Source organism: Ceraceosorus guamensis, assembly GCF_003144195.1.
Source record: "Ceraceosorus guamensis strain MCA 4658 unplaced genomic scaffold IE81scaffold_148, whole genome shotgun sequence".
In the NCBI taxonomy this organism is placed as follows: domain Eukaryota; kingdom Fungi; phylum Basidiomycota; class Exobasidiomycetes; order Ceraceosorales; family Ceraceosoraceae; genus Ceraceosorus; species Ceraceosorus guamensis.
Window position 1 is genome coordinate 1 of NW_020290143.1, and position 17046 is coordinate 17046.

The 17046-nt window shown below is 55.4% G+C and overlaps 5 protein-coding genes across 5 annotated transcripts; 3 read left to right on the top strand and 2 right to left on the bottom strand.

Annotated features, from left to right (window-relative positions):
* Positions 1–833: 833 nt before the first annotated feature.
* Positions 834–1669, bottom strand: IE81DRAFT_326893 (hypothetical protein). The gene has a single exon (XM_025514938.1). It carries the CDS (start codon positions 1579–1581, stop codon positions 976–978), a length of 606 nt encoding a protein of 201 aa, XP_025366230.1. The 5' UTR covers positions 1582–1669; the 3' UTR covers positions 834–975.
* Positions 1670–2322: 653 nt separating this feature from the next.
* IE81DRAFT_326895 (hypothetical protein) lies at positions 2323–2570 on the top strand. Its single transcript, XM_025514939.1, has one exon. The coding sequence runs from the start codon at positions 2338–2340 to the stop codon at positions 2503–2505; it is 168 nt and encodes a 55-aa protein (XP_025366231.1). The 5' UTR covers positions 2323–2337; the 3' UTR covers positions 2506–2570.
* Positions 2571–4896: 2326 nt separating this feature from the next.
* Positions 4897–7412, top strand: IE81DRAFT_326896 (putative alcohol dehydrogenase). The gene is given in 10 exon segments (XM_025514940.1): positions 4897–5371; positions 5384–5386; positions 5474–5635; positions 5733–5806; positions 5880–5910; positions 5982–6253; positions 6320–6434; positions 6498–6586; positions 6669–6713; positions 6793–7412. Coding segments are annotated over 9 exon segments (918 nt in total). The 5' UTR covers positions 4897–5371; positions 5384–5385; the 3' UTR covers positions 6922–7412.
* Positions 7413–7808: 396 nt separating this feature from the next.
* On the top strand, positions 7809–11924 carry IE81DRAFT_369377 (hypothetical protein). The gene is made up of 4 exons (XM_025517235.1): positions 7809–8357; positions 8433–8936; positions 9010–9627; positions 9704–11924. Exons 1-4 carry the CDS (start codon positions 8052–8054, stop codon positions 11750–11752), a joined length of 3477 nt encoding a protein of 1158 aa, XP_025366233.1. The 5' UTR covers positions 7809–8051; the 3' UTR covers positions 11753–11924.
* A 150-nt stretch (positions 11925–12074) lies between these two features.
* On the bottom strand, positions 12075–15646 carry IE81DRAFT_50859 (ARM repeat-containing protein). Its single transcript, XM_025517402.1, has 8 exons — positions 15416–15646; positions 14958–15290; positions 13191–14885; positions 12645–13119; positions 12514–12551; positions 12360–12441; positions 12209–12251; positions 12075–12133 (listed from the first exon to the last, which is right to left on the bottom strand). The coding sequence occupies exons 1-8, from the start codon at positions 15521–15523 to the stop codon at positions 12109–12111; spliced, it is 2799 nt and encodes a 932-aa protein (XP_025366234.1). The 5' UTR covers positions 15524–15646; the 3' UTR covers positions 12075–12108.
* Between the last annotated feature and the right edge of the window lie 1400 nt (positions 15647–17046).

Here is a 17046-nt window from a genome sequence, read left to right on the forward strand (position 1 = left end):
GATGAAGCAGAGCGCGTGAGCGAATGAAAAAGCCGTCTGTTGCGCTCAGCTTATCAAAGACTTGTGCACAGCGTCGAGAGGTGAATGGAACAGCTCTGCGCGCGCGATTGTTAAGTCCTCGTCGTAGTGCATCAAGACGACATCCTCCTACTCCCAATTTGATCCATCCTTATGCCCCAGAATCAAAAGTCTCTCGAAACTTACCTCGACAAAGTTGCTTTGATACTTTTGATCCCTAGGAGCTATCAACCGATGCACCTCCCCCTTTACCCTCACTTGCTCATCATCCTCCATCGGAACGTAAAATTTGGACAGTCGAGATTTACCCTGCCTGTTCTGGATCAGAATGAATCGAATCATCGTTGCTGCGCTTGACGTGGACCTGCAAGCCGAAGGAGTTGTGCGATGGCGATAGCGATGGGCAGTCGTTTTGATTCACAGCTGCTCGGATGGGATACTGGACTGACCCTTTCAAGCCGGGGTCTGTGAAAGAGGAGATGCAGACGTCGACAGGTGGTACGGCTGATCAGCTTCGAGTAGAGATAGGTGATAGCCAGGTCAAGACGATGCAACGAATGTCATGGACAGGAGGAGCGCTAAAGGAATTTGAGTCTTGGGAAGGTCGACTTTCGCGAAGCAGACATCTCGGTCAAGAGCGCGCTTCACAGCAGCCATTGAGCCCACCGCCACGAGCCTCTAGAGACCAAAACGTCGTCGCGCGGCTGTGCTGCTGCTAGTCACGAGTGGGAAGGCGGTGCGCGACGCGGCGGAGCGCGCCAGTCGTGAGTGGCAAGTCTGCAGGCACGCGCAGCAGCAGCAGCACGGCCACCATTGGTGATTCTTGATCATATGTAGGAGTGTGCAGGCACGACAATCCAGCAGGCAACCTAGTGAGCGTGTCATTTCACACTACTACCACGCAATCAGCCTCGGATAGGCTCAGCAACTTTGCCTGAAAATCCATCCAGACGTGGCTCACCGAGGCCGAATCGCGGAAAAGAACAGTGGTTTGATATTACAGGGAAGGATCGATAGTTCCAGCCAGGAGCGCGTTCCGTCGGCGCCGGCTCGGCCACTCGCCATTCCTGGAGACAAGCGAATGCATACACTTTTGACAACTTTTGACGAGCATCTATCGAAGCAGCTCGCAGGCGTAGAAGACCTGAGCGGAGTAGTTCGTGGCAGTGCAGCACGAGGGTGAGCGTTACTTCGCCTAGCTACCTCGAGCGCACAGTCAGCGCACCTTGGATCGTGCGACGTCAAAGAACTCCGTAAAGACTGAGGGGAGAATGGATGGGGAACGCTCTCATCCGAGTCAGCATGCTCTAGAGACAGATCCACCTGTCCCGCCACGCACCGAAGCCTGCCGAGACGCACGAGAGGGCACCAGGTCAGCTTCGCGTGATCATCCGACGCAGCTCCATCGCTCACCATCGTGATAAAGCCGCCGAGCAACAGCATCGAAAAAGACGCGATGGAAAATTTGTCGACCTGGATCGCCTCGATAAGAATTCCAAAGGGTCTGTCTTCCGCCACTGCTGCTGCTATTCGCCATACTATCCCAGCCAGGTTGCCCGGCATCTTCGCGTACCAGATCATTACCGACTGCGCTGATAGCGTGCCTGCGCGCGTGACTTAGAGGAAAGCGAAATTCGATGCTGACTAGACGTTTTTCTCCTGGCCATAGATCTTTGAGGGCTGCATCCATGCGGTGAACCATTGCTTCGTACGTGATGCGAGCCAGAGACGCCGCGTTGACGCCTTCTTCCTCCGGTCGCGAGATGTCGGTCATCAGAACTAAAGTCGTCAGAAGCTGTGTCATACAAGGCACAGGGTCATGTCGGGGGATGATCGCTCGCGCAAGGACTTATCAGAGACTCACGCCTTCCATCTCGACCATCATGCTGCTGTCGAAAGAGCTGCGCTCGACTGGTGTCATATTGCGAAAGTCCGAGGCTTTTTCAAGGGCGTGTTGCAAGCGGTCCATACGGTACGCTTCGGCCAGTGTCACCATCAACCTGTGCTCTGCTCGGTTGAGTAGCGGCACTGGCAGACCACGGGATGATGGCGAGGGCGTTTGGCTGGTGCATCCTCACTGATCTATAAGGCTTCCACACACCCACTCACGCCTTGCGAAGCGCAGCCAGTGCAACAGCAACTTCATCTCGCACCATTGCAAGTCCAGAAAGAAAGGGCCCGGACCAAATGTAGCAGAGGCCAAAAGTCTAGAGCTCGTGGAATGGGTGCAAAGAGGCTCAGCAGGTCGTGCGCAAGACTCTATCTGATTGGAGACATTACGCGCACCCTTGATTCTCGAACAGCTCTTGAGGCGCACGAATGTCGGTGTCGATCAGACGGAGACAGATCCACCCTGCAGGTGCTTCTATCGTTGGTGCCTGCGAGGAGCGTCGAATCACTCCCTCGTCGCTAATGACGCACATATTCCCCGATACTCGAGGGGTATCCTGCAAGAGTGCGATCGAAAGTGGAGTCCGTCAGCGCTGAGAAAATGCGGGTATTCAGAGACGCTCACAGGTGCTTGATAAGGTGACGGTTGAAGGACAGTAGGCATGTGATGCTGCTCTTGCTGGTGCATGGCTGCCTCTCCGGCAATGTTGGCTAGACTGGGAGTCAGGCTTATACCCACCCCCAAGCTGCTTGCCGCCAGTGAAGATGCAGTGCCGGTGTGTAGGCCGTTGTTGCTTTGCAGAATGTCCGCGACAGTGCTATGCTCGCCCAAGGCTAATCCGGAGTAGGTGCTACTCGATACAGTCGATTCCCGCAGCAGGGGCAAGAAGGTGAGAGGAAAGCACATGAGCGAAATCTCGCAAAAGAGGTCATGAATGCAGCGTACTTGGAGGGCGGCACCTACCTGGAGCGACCACGACGTCCACTAGTGGAGGCACCATCGGCAGAACCCTCTGTAGAAGCCATCCAAGTATTGCCCGTTGAATCAAGCTTATGTTTCTTCTGTTGTGTGGTGATCGAGTCCTGGATGAGCGCAGACTGGGCTTCATCGGTCTCTATGGAGGCTGCGGCTACTTGCGCGTGCAAAGCAGCGGTCTCCATACCTAGCGAGCGTTGCGACACCAACTTCTAAAGGAGCTGGGGTGCCAAGGGGAAAATATTTAGAGCAGATCAAGATGGTGCGCGGTCGATGGAGGTGATCGCACGAGTTGGCGAGGGCTCGTTCGGAAAAGCCAAGCCTTCAAACCTTCTTTCTTGCAAGCCGGCGGTCCGGCTTGAGGTTGCCTCGACCCCGCGCCGTTCGCGCTCGATGGCAGCCGCTGTCTTCCTTTGGAGAGGTAATTCTCACTATGCGGGCGCAGCAGCGCGATGACACAGCACCTTGACTGTGAAGGTGACTCAGCTTATTGTGGCTTTCATGGTGTCACGTACGAACGCGTTCAGAAGAACATCGTCGTGGACTCGAGTCTCGCGAAGCAACAGGCGACAGAGCTCTACACCGATTAAGTCACTCACGACTACAATGTTTTTGAGTCGTGATCGAGTGCGGCAGTCACGAGTCTTGAGTACGACTGCACACACAGCTCATCAATTTTCAAAATGAATCACCAATGTTCGCCCTCTACATCAGCAGCTACAAAATGACTGTTACATGTAGATACGCCACGGCAGAGGAGAGCAAGGCGCAGCGTCAGCTTGTGTAATTCAACCGATTCGCGCTTTGCATCCACATTCCGCGATGCCAAGGTATTCATACGCGACGACGACCGCAATCAAATCTGATGGCGTCCCGCGGCTGATCATGTGTATATATATATATATAGGCAATACGCGGCTTGCTTGTCTCACAGCACACACACACCCGCTTCGCGTTCTTCAGCCGACCCAACGCCTCGATCGCGCGGGCATAGATTGGCGTCTCAAAGTATATATAGGTGTCGGCGATCTGAAGGCGTGCCCGTGTTCGCGCCATCTCCTGTACCGGTATGAGGTGTCAGCTAAGAGTCACGAGTATACTGATCAAAAGACTCACGACTGGCGCAGGAGGCACCGCGCGTCGAGAAAAATTACGCTGATGCTGAGGTTCGCTACAACGATTCCGTTCAAGATGGTTGCTGAGTACTTCTGATGGCGTCAGGCCAGGGAGCTCGTCGCTCGCTCGCCGACCGTGCTGCGTCATGCGCCAGTCAGCTGCGCCTTGAGTCAGTCTCTGGTTTCGATTGCTTGATCTAACTGAAAGCCTGCTGCGCTCAAGTCGCTGCGCGTCTACATATAGGTCGAGACTGCTGCTGATATACCCATGATGGGCCGCCTCTGAAGCATCAAAGTGGGGGAATTGCAGGCCTTATTTGGAGGAAGTGAGACGGTGTTCGTCTCTCTCAGCCATCTTCCTCGACGTGAACTCACACTCGAAACTCATTACACTACTGCAGCCCCCTATGCCGTCAAATCGCCGAAAGCTGGCTTCAGTTCATATGCCGTTTCGATCGTGAAAAAGCCAAACGGGAACGATGCGAAGAAAATTTGGTGGGCCAGCCATCCAAATTGTCTTTACAAATGCGTTCGACTCACCGTCTAAGTCAGCAGTGTGTATTCAAGATTGTAGGCAGCATTCCAATACGCGCTCGGCTTAATGTCCGGGACCACAGGTAGCACGGAAAAAAGTCCGAAGCCACTTCGTACACTGATGATCATGATTGAGCGGTGGTGGTGGAGTGTCAGTGTGAGTATGCTTTTCAGTGTTGGCTTACCGTTATTGCCGCACACCTACACGCATAGTCAGAGATGCCGCTCTAGTGCCTCTCGAGCATGAACGTACTGCGACTGCTGACTGCAACCCAGTCACAAAAGTCGTGAGTGTCTCGCGAATAATGAAGAATATCTTGATGAATCGTCAAATGCATGTTAGAAGTACGCTAACCCCCCATCCACGGCTTTACCGACAGCAGGCGTGCAGCCGCCGGGAGCCCTGATGACTGTGTGTGCAGAGGGATAACGGATGTGGAGGCGCAGGCGTCTTCACTGCGTAGACCCCGCTAGAACGCCAGCTTGCGGTACTGACACCATTGTCAACACCCTCCAACCCAAGGCTCACAAAGGGTAGCCGCTTTGAATAACGTGTTCATGTGTCACGCCATCTTATCGAGCTCGATCGGTGCAAAGACACGCAAGAAGTTGAACTTAGACATTTGAAAGTCGCTCTATCGATTAATTGCTACATTTCCAAGACCTTCAGCTGGCATGTCCATTCCGTCCACTCAGACAGCGTGGCACCTGCCAGAGGTGTCTCAGCGCAACAGCCCGTCGGCATTGAAGCAGGTCAAGGATGCCAAAGTGAAGCAGCCTGGACCAGGAGAGGTCTTGATCAAGGTGCATGCCGTCAGTCTCAACTACCGCGACTTCAGTAAGTGTGTGGTCAGGCTCGAAGGGACGCGTACACCCTTTGCTAGAACGTCTCATTCCTTGCAGCTGCTGAACAGATCTCCTGGTCCATACCTGCGCGCAGTGGTGGTTACTGGCAGGTATCCATCTCGTGTTGTGAAACATGAAAACCTCATTCCTACGTCAGACGGCGCTGGAGAGGTCGCAGCTGTTGGTGAGGGCGTCAAGAGATGGGCTTTAGGTGATCGCGTGTCTCCCAATTTCTCGACTGCTCACATCCGAGGTGGTGAGTTCAAGAAAAAGGTGGGCTAAGCGCCCGGATCCAGAGGCGCTATTTCGCCCCGACGCGGTACGAGTATAGTAACGCAAAGCCTTCGCGACAGATGTGCCAAGCGATGAGGAGATTTTGAGTGGTTTGGGTGGCGCTCAAGACGGGATGCTGGCGCAGTATCGAACTGTACGTAAAGAATAGAGCAGAGCGCGTGACACACTGGGTGTGTTTTCTCACACGACACTACTCACGCCCGTAGCTCCCCGAAAGTTCTTTGGTCCGCATACCCGGTGAGCGATTGAGACCAAAAGCCCGTACACACCGCGCTCACGATGAGAAGTCCCTTTGTCAAAATGCAAAGATTATTTGTCTTACGAAGAGGCTTCGACCCTTCCATGCGCCGCATTGACCGCTTACAACGCCCTATTTGGGCTGGCTGGCACCCCTCTAAAAGCCGGCGAGACGGCAGTGTTGGAGGGCACAGGCGGTGTTTCAGTATTTGGTGCACAGATCGCTCTCGCCGCAGGCGCAGTCGCTGTGATCACGTCGAGCAGCGACGAGAAGCTCGCCATTGTCAAGAAGAGTATTCCGCAGGAGCACCAGAGCCGTCTGCACTTGCACAATTACAGCAAGGTGAGTTGGTAGCAGGTCGCTCCGAAGGAAACCAGGGAAAATTGACGGCCCCCTTTAATCGAACAGGACCCCGATTGGGCGAAAGCGGTCAAGAGTGTTTCAGGTGGCATTGGCGCCGCTCGCGTCCTGGACGTCGGAGGCAGCGGCACCATCACCAAGGCCTTCGAGTCGGTCCGCCCTGGTAAGCTTTTCCTGGCGAATGAAGTTCCTGCGCGTACTCATCCGACGTGACTTGCTTTGACAGGGGGTGTCGTCAGCGCCATCGGCATCATTGCCAAGGGCAGCGCAGAGGGCGATCTTGGAACTCTGATCCGTAATTCGAGAGGCATCTACGTGAGTGTCTGCTCAGCTCTTCATCTACTGATAGACGTCAAGTATCTGACTCTGAAGTGACCATTTTCGGCGGGTCGTCCAGGCCGGCATCATCGTCGGATCGCGCGAGCTCTTCGAGGAAATGAACGTGAGTCGGCGAGCGAGCACAGTCAGCATGACGAAAGAGGCTGATACGCCTGCCATACTATCTCTCCGCCACGACGAAGCGTCTCTTTGAGGCTCACCAAATCAAGCCACTGATCGATCGAGTCTTCCCCTTCGACCAAGCTGTGCAAGCTTACCAGCATCTCGAATCTCAGAAACACGTCGGCAAGATTGTGATCAGGGTGGCTTGATCTGACAACCTGGTCCAAGACGTGCCAGCATCGATTACTAGGTTCATCAATTTGGCTCGGATCTCTCGCACAGCGCAGGCGCCGCATCACCCCTTATTCCGCGCCCGTGGACCCCTTTCCTACTGCGTCTGGCATACGGAGGTGGGATGCTGACGTGGCCGAGCAATTTCGAATCGACCCATCAAGATGTCGGCTGTGCGCTGTAGACTCAGTATTGAGCCCCGTATATCAGCTTTGTTGGTCGCGGAGGTGTCCGGCCAACAAAGTGGGCAGGTGGGACTGATGAAGCGGGAGTCAAGAGTCGAACAGCCTTCAGGCGAGGTCGATCGGTCAGGCTTGTTTGGGTGGAGAGAACACGCGCGGATGCGTCAACACCATTCAAGATTATAACGTGCCACTGCGGACAACCTTGAAATCAACGTTTCAGATTAAGATTGTGGTCCAATTCATAATTGTTGCCATTTCAAATTTTATTTCTTCACCCCATGAAATCTTGAATCTTGAATCTAAACAACGAATGGGTTGATAAACGCGTGAAATTGGCTGGCCGCATCATGGCGCGACGCGACGTGCTGTGATGCATGGCGCATACACATGCATGCCTGCCGCCGATATAACGCTCAGAGGCTGCGTATATGGCCATCAGCAGGAAGAAGGAGGAAAAAAAAGGGAAAAAAAGAGGCCAAGTCTTGCCTTCTACTGCTGCACGTATAGACCCGCGGGCGCTCGCTCCACCATTTGATACGCGATCTTGAAATGAGCCCGCCTGCAGGGCCGGTCGCGGGTCGGAGCGCTTTAGCAGGAGCAGCGTGATGTGACCGCTGCGGTGGAAGTGCTCGCGCATACAGCAGCGTATATGTCTCACTCCTGATTCGCATTCACCATCGCAGTCGTCACACCCAGCATCACATCACCTGCCCGCACATCATCACACGGCACAATACACATCTTTTGCCCGTCCCACGCCTGTCAGCAATCCGCACATCACTGCATGGCTAATGCGCACTTTAATGATACACGCACAACCCTGAGCTCTGGTCTCTCCTCTTCCTAGCCATTCACGATTGTTCAAAGCACCTGCATTCGTCGCCAAATCATTGAGGGTTGCAAGACCCGCACTGCTCGGGCAGATGGCGCATCCAGGGCAGATGCACCAGCGACCAACAGAAGGTCAGGTCAAGACGCATCGTGAAGGAGCTAGCAGCGCAGTGGGCACCAGCGCCAATGGTCAGACTTCTGCCGCTCTCTCTTGGGCTTCTTTGGAGGATCACACTCACGTAGCTTCGCTTTTGGCAGACTTCGTCAGCGATAGGGATTTGTTCAGCTTGATACAGTGGGACGAGGTGGATAGACTGGCCAAAGCTTTGACGCGGGATCGACGCTTGGCGAAGGCGTGCGAAAGTTGGAAACTTCGACCTGCGCAGGGCCAACATCTGGTGAGTTCCGTCAGCACCCAAGCATCTCCGTGCACGATGCGAATCTGACCCGCAAGCTGGCGCACCATTCTTCAGGCAAAGCTTGCGCTTTGCGATGTACATTTTGCCCTTCCAGCGGAGCTCAATGATGATGCGGCGGAAGCTCTGTTACCGCTCTTGAGCCGCGTGTCAGCCATCACGGCTTCTTTTCTAGATGGCGATGATCTCCACTCGCAAGACGGAAAGCCCAGTGTCACCTTTCGTCATGCTGACAAGCAAGAGATTCACGCCGTGCCCTCCGATACCGAGGCTCTCCGGCCTCTGCTTCTCAGTGGCGCGTCAGCCAGCACCTCCCGAAACGCCGCATCTGCACAGCCTGCCAGCAGCTCTCTAGCACATACCTTTAGGACCTCCTTTGAGCAAAGTTTGCTTTCGAGAGCGAAAGAGGGTACCTCAGCTCGGCCGAGTCTCTATGTCATCGTGCTGGACAGAGTGCCGCCAGAAGGCGACGCGGCATGCACCGAGCTCGTGCAAGCGATAGGGGACAGCAAGATGGAGTTGAGTCAAGCTGGTGTTGGAGAGGGAGCGATGAGTGTCGAGGTAAGTGTCTCCGGCGTGCTCGGAGACGTTTGCACCCATGGGCTCATCCCTCCGAGACTATCGCACGCATCAGATTGTGTCCCTGGGAGGCGGGGAGCCTCTGAGGCAGTGGCTTTCGCGGACGCGTGAAAACGGCGATCTTCACAAGAAGCTCTTGGTCACGCATCTGCCGGCGTCGGCCATGCTCGCAGCAAGTTCTGAGAGCAGCTCAGCGAGTCTTGCTTCGAATACCGTGCTGCCCTCTGCAACGCTCCTGACGAGCTTGAAGTCCTCTGCCGAAGTCGAGCACAATGCCGAAAACGCCGAGCTGCGCAGCGTGTTCGAGGCTGCGCGTCAGGCAGCGACCGGGACGTTTGATTCGCAGCGCACGGGCCCGCCAACAGGTCCGCGATCCGGCCGCAGAGGTGCAGCTCAAGTGGCAGGTGCGCCGAGCTCTGATGCAGAGGAAGGAGATCTGGGAAGTGCATTGGCGGGCGCAAAGCTGAGCACAAAGAAAAAGGAATACTTGTCTCGAGTTCCTTGCAAGTTCTTTCGATCGCAAGGCTGTTCAGCTGGGGACGCTTGTCCTTTTGCTCACATTACGCCCGGTGAACCGACGAACAAGCCTCAGTGTCAGTGGTTCCTGAAGGGAAACTGTCGCTTTGGACACAAGTGTGCTTTGTTACACACCTTGCCAGGTCAGCCCATTAGTGTGAGTGCCAAGGCTGGACTGCCCTACTGTGCCAAACGAGGAATCAGCTGACCAGTTCCGGACTTTTGCCAAGCAGATGGACCGCAAGAATAAGCGTGCTATACAGCAAGGGGGCAACGCTGCTGCATTGGCTCAATCTCACGCAAGGCTCCAAGGCGGCATAGCAGGTGCCATTCCCAACCCCGACCCACGCTGGGTTCAAGGCGACTTTCCTGGACAACCCATGGCACCGAGTGCGAGTCAAAGCATGGACTTTGGAGCGTTGGCAGCTGCATATGCTGCGCAGCAGCAGCCGCCACAGCCGCTCATGCAAGACCCCTCTGGAAGGGGTCGACATCAAGGGCACTTGTCGATGGGTCATCGCGATTTCGATTTCCCATTTGGTGTACCGGACGACCTCCAGGGTGTGGCTGCATCCAATGCCGCGGCCGTCCAGCACGAGCCAAGTCTGGGCGCATACACACAACAGCCCGCAAGAAGAGACCTGGTCGCGGGTGAGTTGCGCAGCACGCCTCCAAGGCCGCTTTCCGTGCCGCGGGCCTCTCACGGAGGTGCGGAGCGGCCGACTCTAATGGAGCGCACGCAAGGTCTGAGCGTAGATGGGATGGGTCATCTGAGTAGCCCGCCGTCCAGTCGTGCATTCGGCACGAGTCCCTTCAGCAACGGCGGTGCTCAGAGCGTTTTCTTTTCCGGCAGCCAGGATTCCGAGGGAGGCGCCGGACCATTTGGAAGAGCGCCTCACAGTGCACGCAGCTTTGCAGCTGAGCCAACATCTGCTTGGCGCAGCAGATTCCAAAACGGTGCAGCTGAAGGAGCTGAAGATGGAGACGACTCTGCGCTGAATGAAGAAGACTTTTTGCCTTCGAGCTTGTCAGACCTGCTCACGCCTGCGGAGCTCGAGCGCAGGAGGAAAAACGTCCTGCTGGCGGCAGCGGCTGGCAAGCTGCCTGGACGGTCTTCTTCGAGCGCATCGCGAAGCATGCCTGCACATCATGATGCCGATCTTGGCGCCATTTGGCAAATGGGACTGATGAACGGTCGTGCGCAACAGAAACTCGAAGATGAGATCGCGGCGCTGGAGCGCGCTGCAGCGGCCGCCGAGCAAGGCTCCGGCACGCTCTCGCAAAGTCAACTTCGAAGTCAGCTGTCCATTCTAGCTGCCCAACAACGATCTCTGATGCGCCAACAGCCGCCGCACTACAATCACCATTCCCAAACAACACCACGCCCAGCCAACACTCGCGCACAGCGTTCCTCAAGCAATCTGAATCCTGCTGCCGAATTGGCTTCCGAGCGTGAAAAGGCATCTAGCCTCTCGGAGGCTGATGCCAGGGTCGCTGCTTTGCTGAGCACCCTCCAAGCTCAGTTCGCCTCGCAGCAGGCCGGAGCAAACAGCTACAGTCCTGGCCTTCATGCGGCCCTTCACGCACCCGGGCAGAGCCTACCTCAAGGTCTCGCGGCCGGATTCTCGCGACTACACTTGGAGCAGGCGGGAGCAAAGTTGCAGACTGCGAGCGGCAGTGGCAGTCAAGCAGCGTCTGGCCCTGCCTCGCAGATCTCGGGTCGTCAAGCAGTACCCAAACAATCAGACTTGGGTGCCAACGACGTGCGCAGTCTGCTTGGCCGCAAGCCTTCTGCGCACGGCTCGCTTGGACCCTCCGAAGGCTACGACTCTGACTTGGGACCCACCGCGCCTGGCTCCTTGTTGGCTCATCGAGCCAATCCACTCAATCTGGCCATGGCCAGGTCGATCGGAGCACAGAGCGCTCTGGGCCAGTCGTACGATGCAAGCTTGCACGGCAGCGGTCCAGGTTCAGCACAGCACAATGGACACTTTTCCTCCTCCAACAACTCTGTCCGACGAGCGACGCCCGGCGCGGCTTCTCCCGGTCCGCAGCAATCTCAGGATCGGTCGGACGGATCGGGAATCGCAATACCTTCTTCTGGCGCCGCGCCTGCCTCTCCTGGAGCTCAAGCGCTGGGCGTCCCAGGCGCTGGCGCCGCTGGCAAACACTCGAGCCTGCACCGCGTAAGAGGAGGCGCGCACTCGACAGCACAAGCCAGCCCTCTGGCTTTGCCATTGCTGGGGGAGGAAGTCGACGAACCGCTCTTCGAGCTGGAATGAGCAATCTTCATCAAGCCTGGCTCTTCGGCCTCGCATCGTCGTGTCGGATTTGGGTCTTTTGCACGTACCACCAAGTAACGCGTCACCTTTTTTCTTGTCCAACGTCGCTTGTATTTGACTCTTACTTGCCTTGCGACCCTGCAAAAGAATATGATGATTGCGGACAGCTCACCGCACAATGTGCGCGCTGATCCGTGTGCCAAGCGCCTAGTCTACGGGCCTTCTTCGGGAAGAGCCTTACCAATCGCTTCTCGAGCTCTTTGATCTCGCTCAGAGCTTCAAGTGCCAAGTGATCAGATCTCACACGGAAGACACCAGCCACTTTTTTCTTGACAGTATTGGCATTACGAAAACACTCATAGGCCATAACGTTGCTCCAGTCTGCAAGGATGAGTTGCGCTTGGTCAGTCTTAGAGATCATCTCATTGGCGCGTGAGATGCTTAGCGTTTACTCACCTCTGAGCAATAAGTGAAGGGAATTGCGTTCTTTGCGTTTGCCCTGTATGCGACGGAGCCAGGTTGGAACTCAGTCGTGTAAGCCCCCGCCTTTGCGCGCGAGAGCGAGGAATAGGGAGTTCGCAGAAGCGACTGTCGGCGCACGACTTACAATTTGGACCAGCCATTTCTTTGAATCCATTCAGAATGCTGGAGAATTGGTCGTTCAACGCTTGGGAAGGCGAGGTCCAGCGCTGCGATGACGCCGATGTGGCCAAAGTCAGAAAGGTTGCACCACGGAGCGCAGACGTCAAGAAGCTACTCACGACGACGGCATTGCAGAAATACACGAAGCCTTTGGCAGCTGCGGAGCGGAGCAGAGCAGGGCGAAGAGGAAGTGCAGAACGAATGAGCTTACTTGCTCCAAGCACCTCGCACTTGGTACTGAAGCACTGACCGCCATTAGGGTTGGCCTGTATCATGGCACAGAGACCTCTAAACGCAGAGTCTTTCTCGTCGTTGTCCTTGATGTCCCACAAGGCCTGACACCACTGTTCGATGAACTGTTCGAGATGGGGAGCGACGAGGGCAGGGCAGACGAGTCCAATCCTGCCGATGGTGACAGCCGCATTCTCCATCAAGCTCTTCGGACTCTTGGTGCTCATCAGCACGGGAATCAGCCTTTCCGTCAAGGAAGGGATCCATTGATGCAGCTCGCTAGTATCTTGACCTTGATACTGAAGCGCAATTTCTCCGGCTGCCCAGGTCGCGTTGTTGCAGACGCTAACGCTCTCGCTTGGAGGGTCCACAACGATTTGAGCTATCAATTCCTTCATGATCGAAGGCAATTGCGGTCTCAGAAGACGGAACGCGCAGATTGCCAAATCGCCCAGCAGCGCATATGCTGACTGACGGACCGGAGGATCGGGATTCTGAGAGAAAGGGAGAGCATGTTGTGTGAGTCGGCGCCAGGCGCGTCGGAGGCCACGGTGGGCAGACTTACGGTCAAGCATGCACCAAGCAGAGGCAGCAAAGAAGGGTTTGACTGCTCGATGAGTGGTTGCACATCCGCACCCAGGCCTTGCGTCAAGCCGCTGAGCAGATCCAACGCCACGATGATGAACGTCCGATTTGGCATCTCCTGTTCGTCAAGGGGTTTCTGCGCTTCTGCCTGCGCAGCGACGAGGTTGCTGTGAACGAGTCCTACGCATCGTTGAAAGACGGGTGGGGAGTAGGGCAAGAAGCCGGGGCCTACAGCAATGGTGACAGATGAAAGGCACTCGAGCAAAGGAATAAGATCCGCATCGCCGTCGTCCAAGCTTTGCCACTTGCTGATCAGAGGTGGCATGATGATTTCCACATATTCTGGGCGATTCAATGCCGATTCGACGCAGTCGGCCAACGTCCCGATAGCGTCGTAGAGGATGAGCAGATTCTTTTGCTGATACTTGTTGAAAGCAAAGACCAGTGTCTTGAGGATCGGCTCCAAGAAGGGCTGCAAGCTCGCGCCAGCTTCCTCTTCCAACGTTGCAAAGGCGCTGCAGCCAGCCTCTTGGACGCGCTTATTCCTGTCGAGCACCATGCCCAGCAGTCCTTCCATGGCTGGCAAGAAATATTGCTGTTGATGCTCGGGCGTTCTGGTGCCCACGGTCCACGACGAGTATCTGCCGAGCGTCCAGCAGGCAATGGACCTCACCAAAGGCTTGGGGTGCTGCAAGCTATTGATGAGAAAAGGTACGAGCTGCGGCAAATGTTCATGTATACCAGCAATGCAACCCTCAGCAATGGCACCGAGAGCCAAAATACCTGCTTCACGCTGAAGCCAATCATCCGAGAAAAGGCGCTCCTTCAAGTAGGGCAACAAGATTTGCAGCAGCTCATTGCCGAATTGCACAGCCATCACGTCCAGAGCTGCGGCCGAGCATTTTCGCAGGTTCCACTCGCCCGATCCATCATCGTCGCTATCATCCTCGTAATCGTCTTCGTCATCATCATCCTCGTCGTCGTCCTCATCTTCAGCTTCCAAAGCGGCGCGCGACATCTTGCTGCCACCAGCGCCGTTCTGCTCGGCTTCGTCGACGTGCTCATTACGCTTTGTTGCACCACCGTAATGCTTCGGCTTGATGTCTTCTGGCCTGTCCGGCTCCGCCTCATCATTGTCGTCTTGGTCGGCACCCAGGATGAGCAAGTCAATTTCGCTGTACACCATGCTTTTGAGGAGGACAGGTGCGACTGTTGGCAAGTATGGTCGAAGATGATCGCTGAGCTGAGGGTCTTCGGAGAATTGCAGCCAGAATTCGCAGGCCTCCAGTGCAACCTCGTCATCTTTATCCGCCGTGCAGTAAAGCATGTAGTCGACCACACCCGACAGCTGTGGCAAGAGCTTATCTGGCCTAGCGCCGAGGATGAGAACTATGGCTTGACATACGAAGCGTCGCACCGAGTCGTTCGGGTCGCTGGAGCGCTCAAAGAGCGCCTTGATGTAGAGGTCTAACTGCTCCTGCAGCGCTGCTGATGACGCAGATATGAATTGGTTGAGACAGTTCAGGGCATGGCATCTGACCAGCGGATCAGGATGATTCGTGGCTTCCAAAAACTTGGGTATCAAGATCTGCAAAGGTCGCATGCCGTTGATTTCGCATTCTTCAATCTCTTTGGGAATGTCTTCGCACATCTTGGCCAATGTGCTGAATGCTCCCTGTCGTCCAGCATGGGCCGAATGAGCTTGCTTGGCTTCAAAGTAGCCGTGATCGCCAGCAGCGCAACTCACCTCGCAGCCCTTGGGATGCTGTGAAGTCATCAATGATATCAACTGCTCCAGCCCCTCTGGCCAAGACTCTGGTCGATAAATTTCCATGATCATCGAGACGACCTGGGTGGAAGTCCGCCTAAGCATATCCTCTTCCAAAGAAATCGCAGGAAGGATGGCCGCCTTGACGTAGGCGACGCTGTCCGGCTGCAGCGTCTGGCTGTAGTTCAGAATGTGGTTCTTGAGGATGAGACCTGCGATGGATCGCGTGTTCGTTTCCTCCTGAGGCATTTGCGTCAAGACGTATACAAGGTAATTCGCATAGTCTGGGATCTGCCGCAATGTCTCCAACCTCTGCGATGAAACCGTTTCAACGATCAGAATGACAGCCAAGAGGGCGAGTCGGTAGCCCAGATTGCAACGTAGCACACCTCGGACGACGCTTGCTGCGACTTCCTATCCGCCCATTCTGCACTCACATTGGCGATGTGTATTTGCACATCCCGGTCAGGATTCTGCGACTCTCTGAAGAGCCCCAGCAGCTCGCTCAAGCCATCCTGCTGGGGTGTCCAGCTGGCGGCCGCCATGATGTCCGCCTTTCAAGAGCTCGCTGTAGGACAGACTGAATCGCAGCTCAGTCCCAGGTGGGCCGATGTATTGTGCGAGAAGTAGAGGCCTCGCAAGCTTGCGCGCCTACGAGCGGTCTCGAGCCCGGCGCTGGGTCGGGGTCGGAGCAGTGTTCGGAGATGGCAGGTTAGAAGCTGCGGCTTGCGACACCTCTGTCCAAGGCCCTGGGCGACTCGACCTTGGCAAGGGCGAGTAGCGGGTGATGGATGTACAGGTCTGCGCGTCGTGTCGCAATGCCAACAGCCGCAGACGTACGGGGTGCACCTCCACAGACTGGCAGCAGCAGGTTTCGATTGCGCTCTGTGACGAGCAAGGTTGGTCAGCGTCTGTGGAGATGGTGTGCTGGGAGAGCTGAACGACGCGACTGAAGAGATTCGCTTCTAGAGGGGGCTTTTCTCAGATTCTTCTCGCGCCAAAGCTTCGAGACGCAGCTAGCTTGCTTGCTTGTGTGCGCGGCAGGCTGGCGAGCTGGAGATCTACACCAAAGGTCAAGAATGTCGGTTCCCAAGGACACAGCCTGCTAAATTTTGAATGTGTTGATTGGGAAGACTCAGACTGTCCAAGAACAAAGTACAACCCACGACTCAAAATCTCGAGACTTGACGGCCCCCCGCCTATCGAGAAAGGCTCGAAATACAAATTCAAGATTACTGCTGCAATCACGAATAATGACGAATCCGCCGAAACAGAATCAAAATCAAATGCAACAATTTGAATACTGTAAGAGCTTTCTTTTGCGTCGATCCATCCAGCAGCAGCGAAGCAGCGCGAGGAGCGCGCAGCACCGGCAGCGGCAGTCGCTCGCATGCAGCTGATGAGCCGCATGCCGCTGCAAAGCAAACAGCCGCAACCATCTTGAAATCACAACGGTCACGAGTACAGTGTAGAGTGTTAGTTTGAGAGTAGAGTCAAAAGGTGCAGCGCGATAGTAGTCACGAATCGATCGATCGCTCGCCTCGATCGCGCAGCCAGCGATCAGCCATGATACCGGCGCATGAGTTCCGCCGGCGGGACTCGACTGTACCCCCTCGTGACTTGTGACTATCCCACTGACATTTTTCCTCCACTGGCATAATACTAACAAATTTTAAAGGATGATATGTAGCTATCCGTCAACATCGCTGCATTTGCAGCATAGATCACGCGAGTGTGAATACGCGAAACAAATCGCAATCAATGTGAATGTGAATCACAATCATCGAATCACCAATTCAAGATTCAAGATTTTTAATTTTGAATGCATCAATCCCGAATGAAGAAATCAAAAGTCGATGCGATGCGATGCGCCTTTCCGAATACGTGTTGCTTTCTCATCCCTTCACTCTTAACTGCTGCATGCTCATGCGCGTGATTTTTGACTCTTGTGACCGCCGCGCGTACGTGCAACAAGGGCGAAAAACTATTCCATAAAAGCGCACCGCGCCCGCGCACGCAGCAGGCACCGCACCGCCAATCACGAATGCGCCGCGCCGCGCGTCTTGCT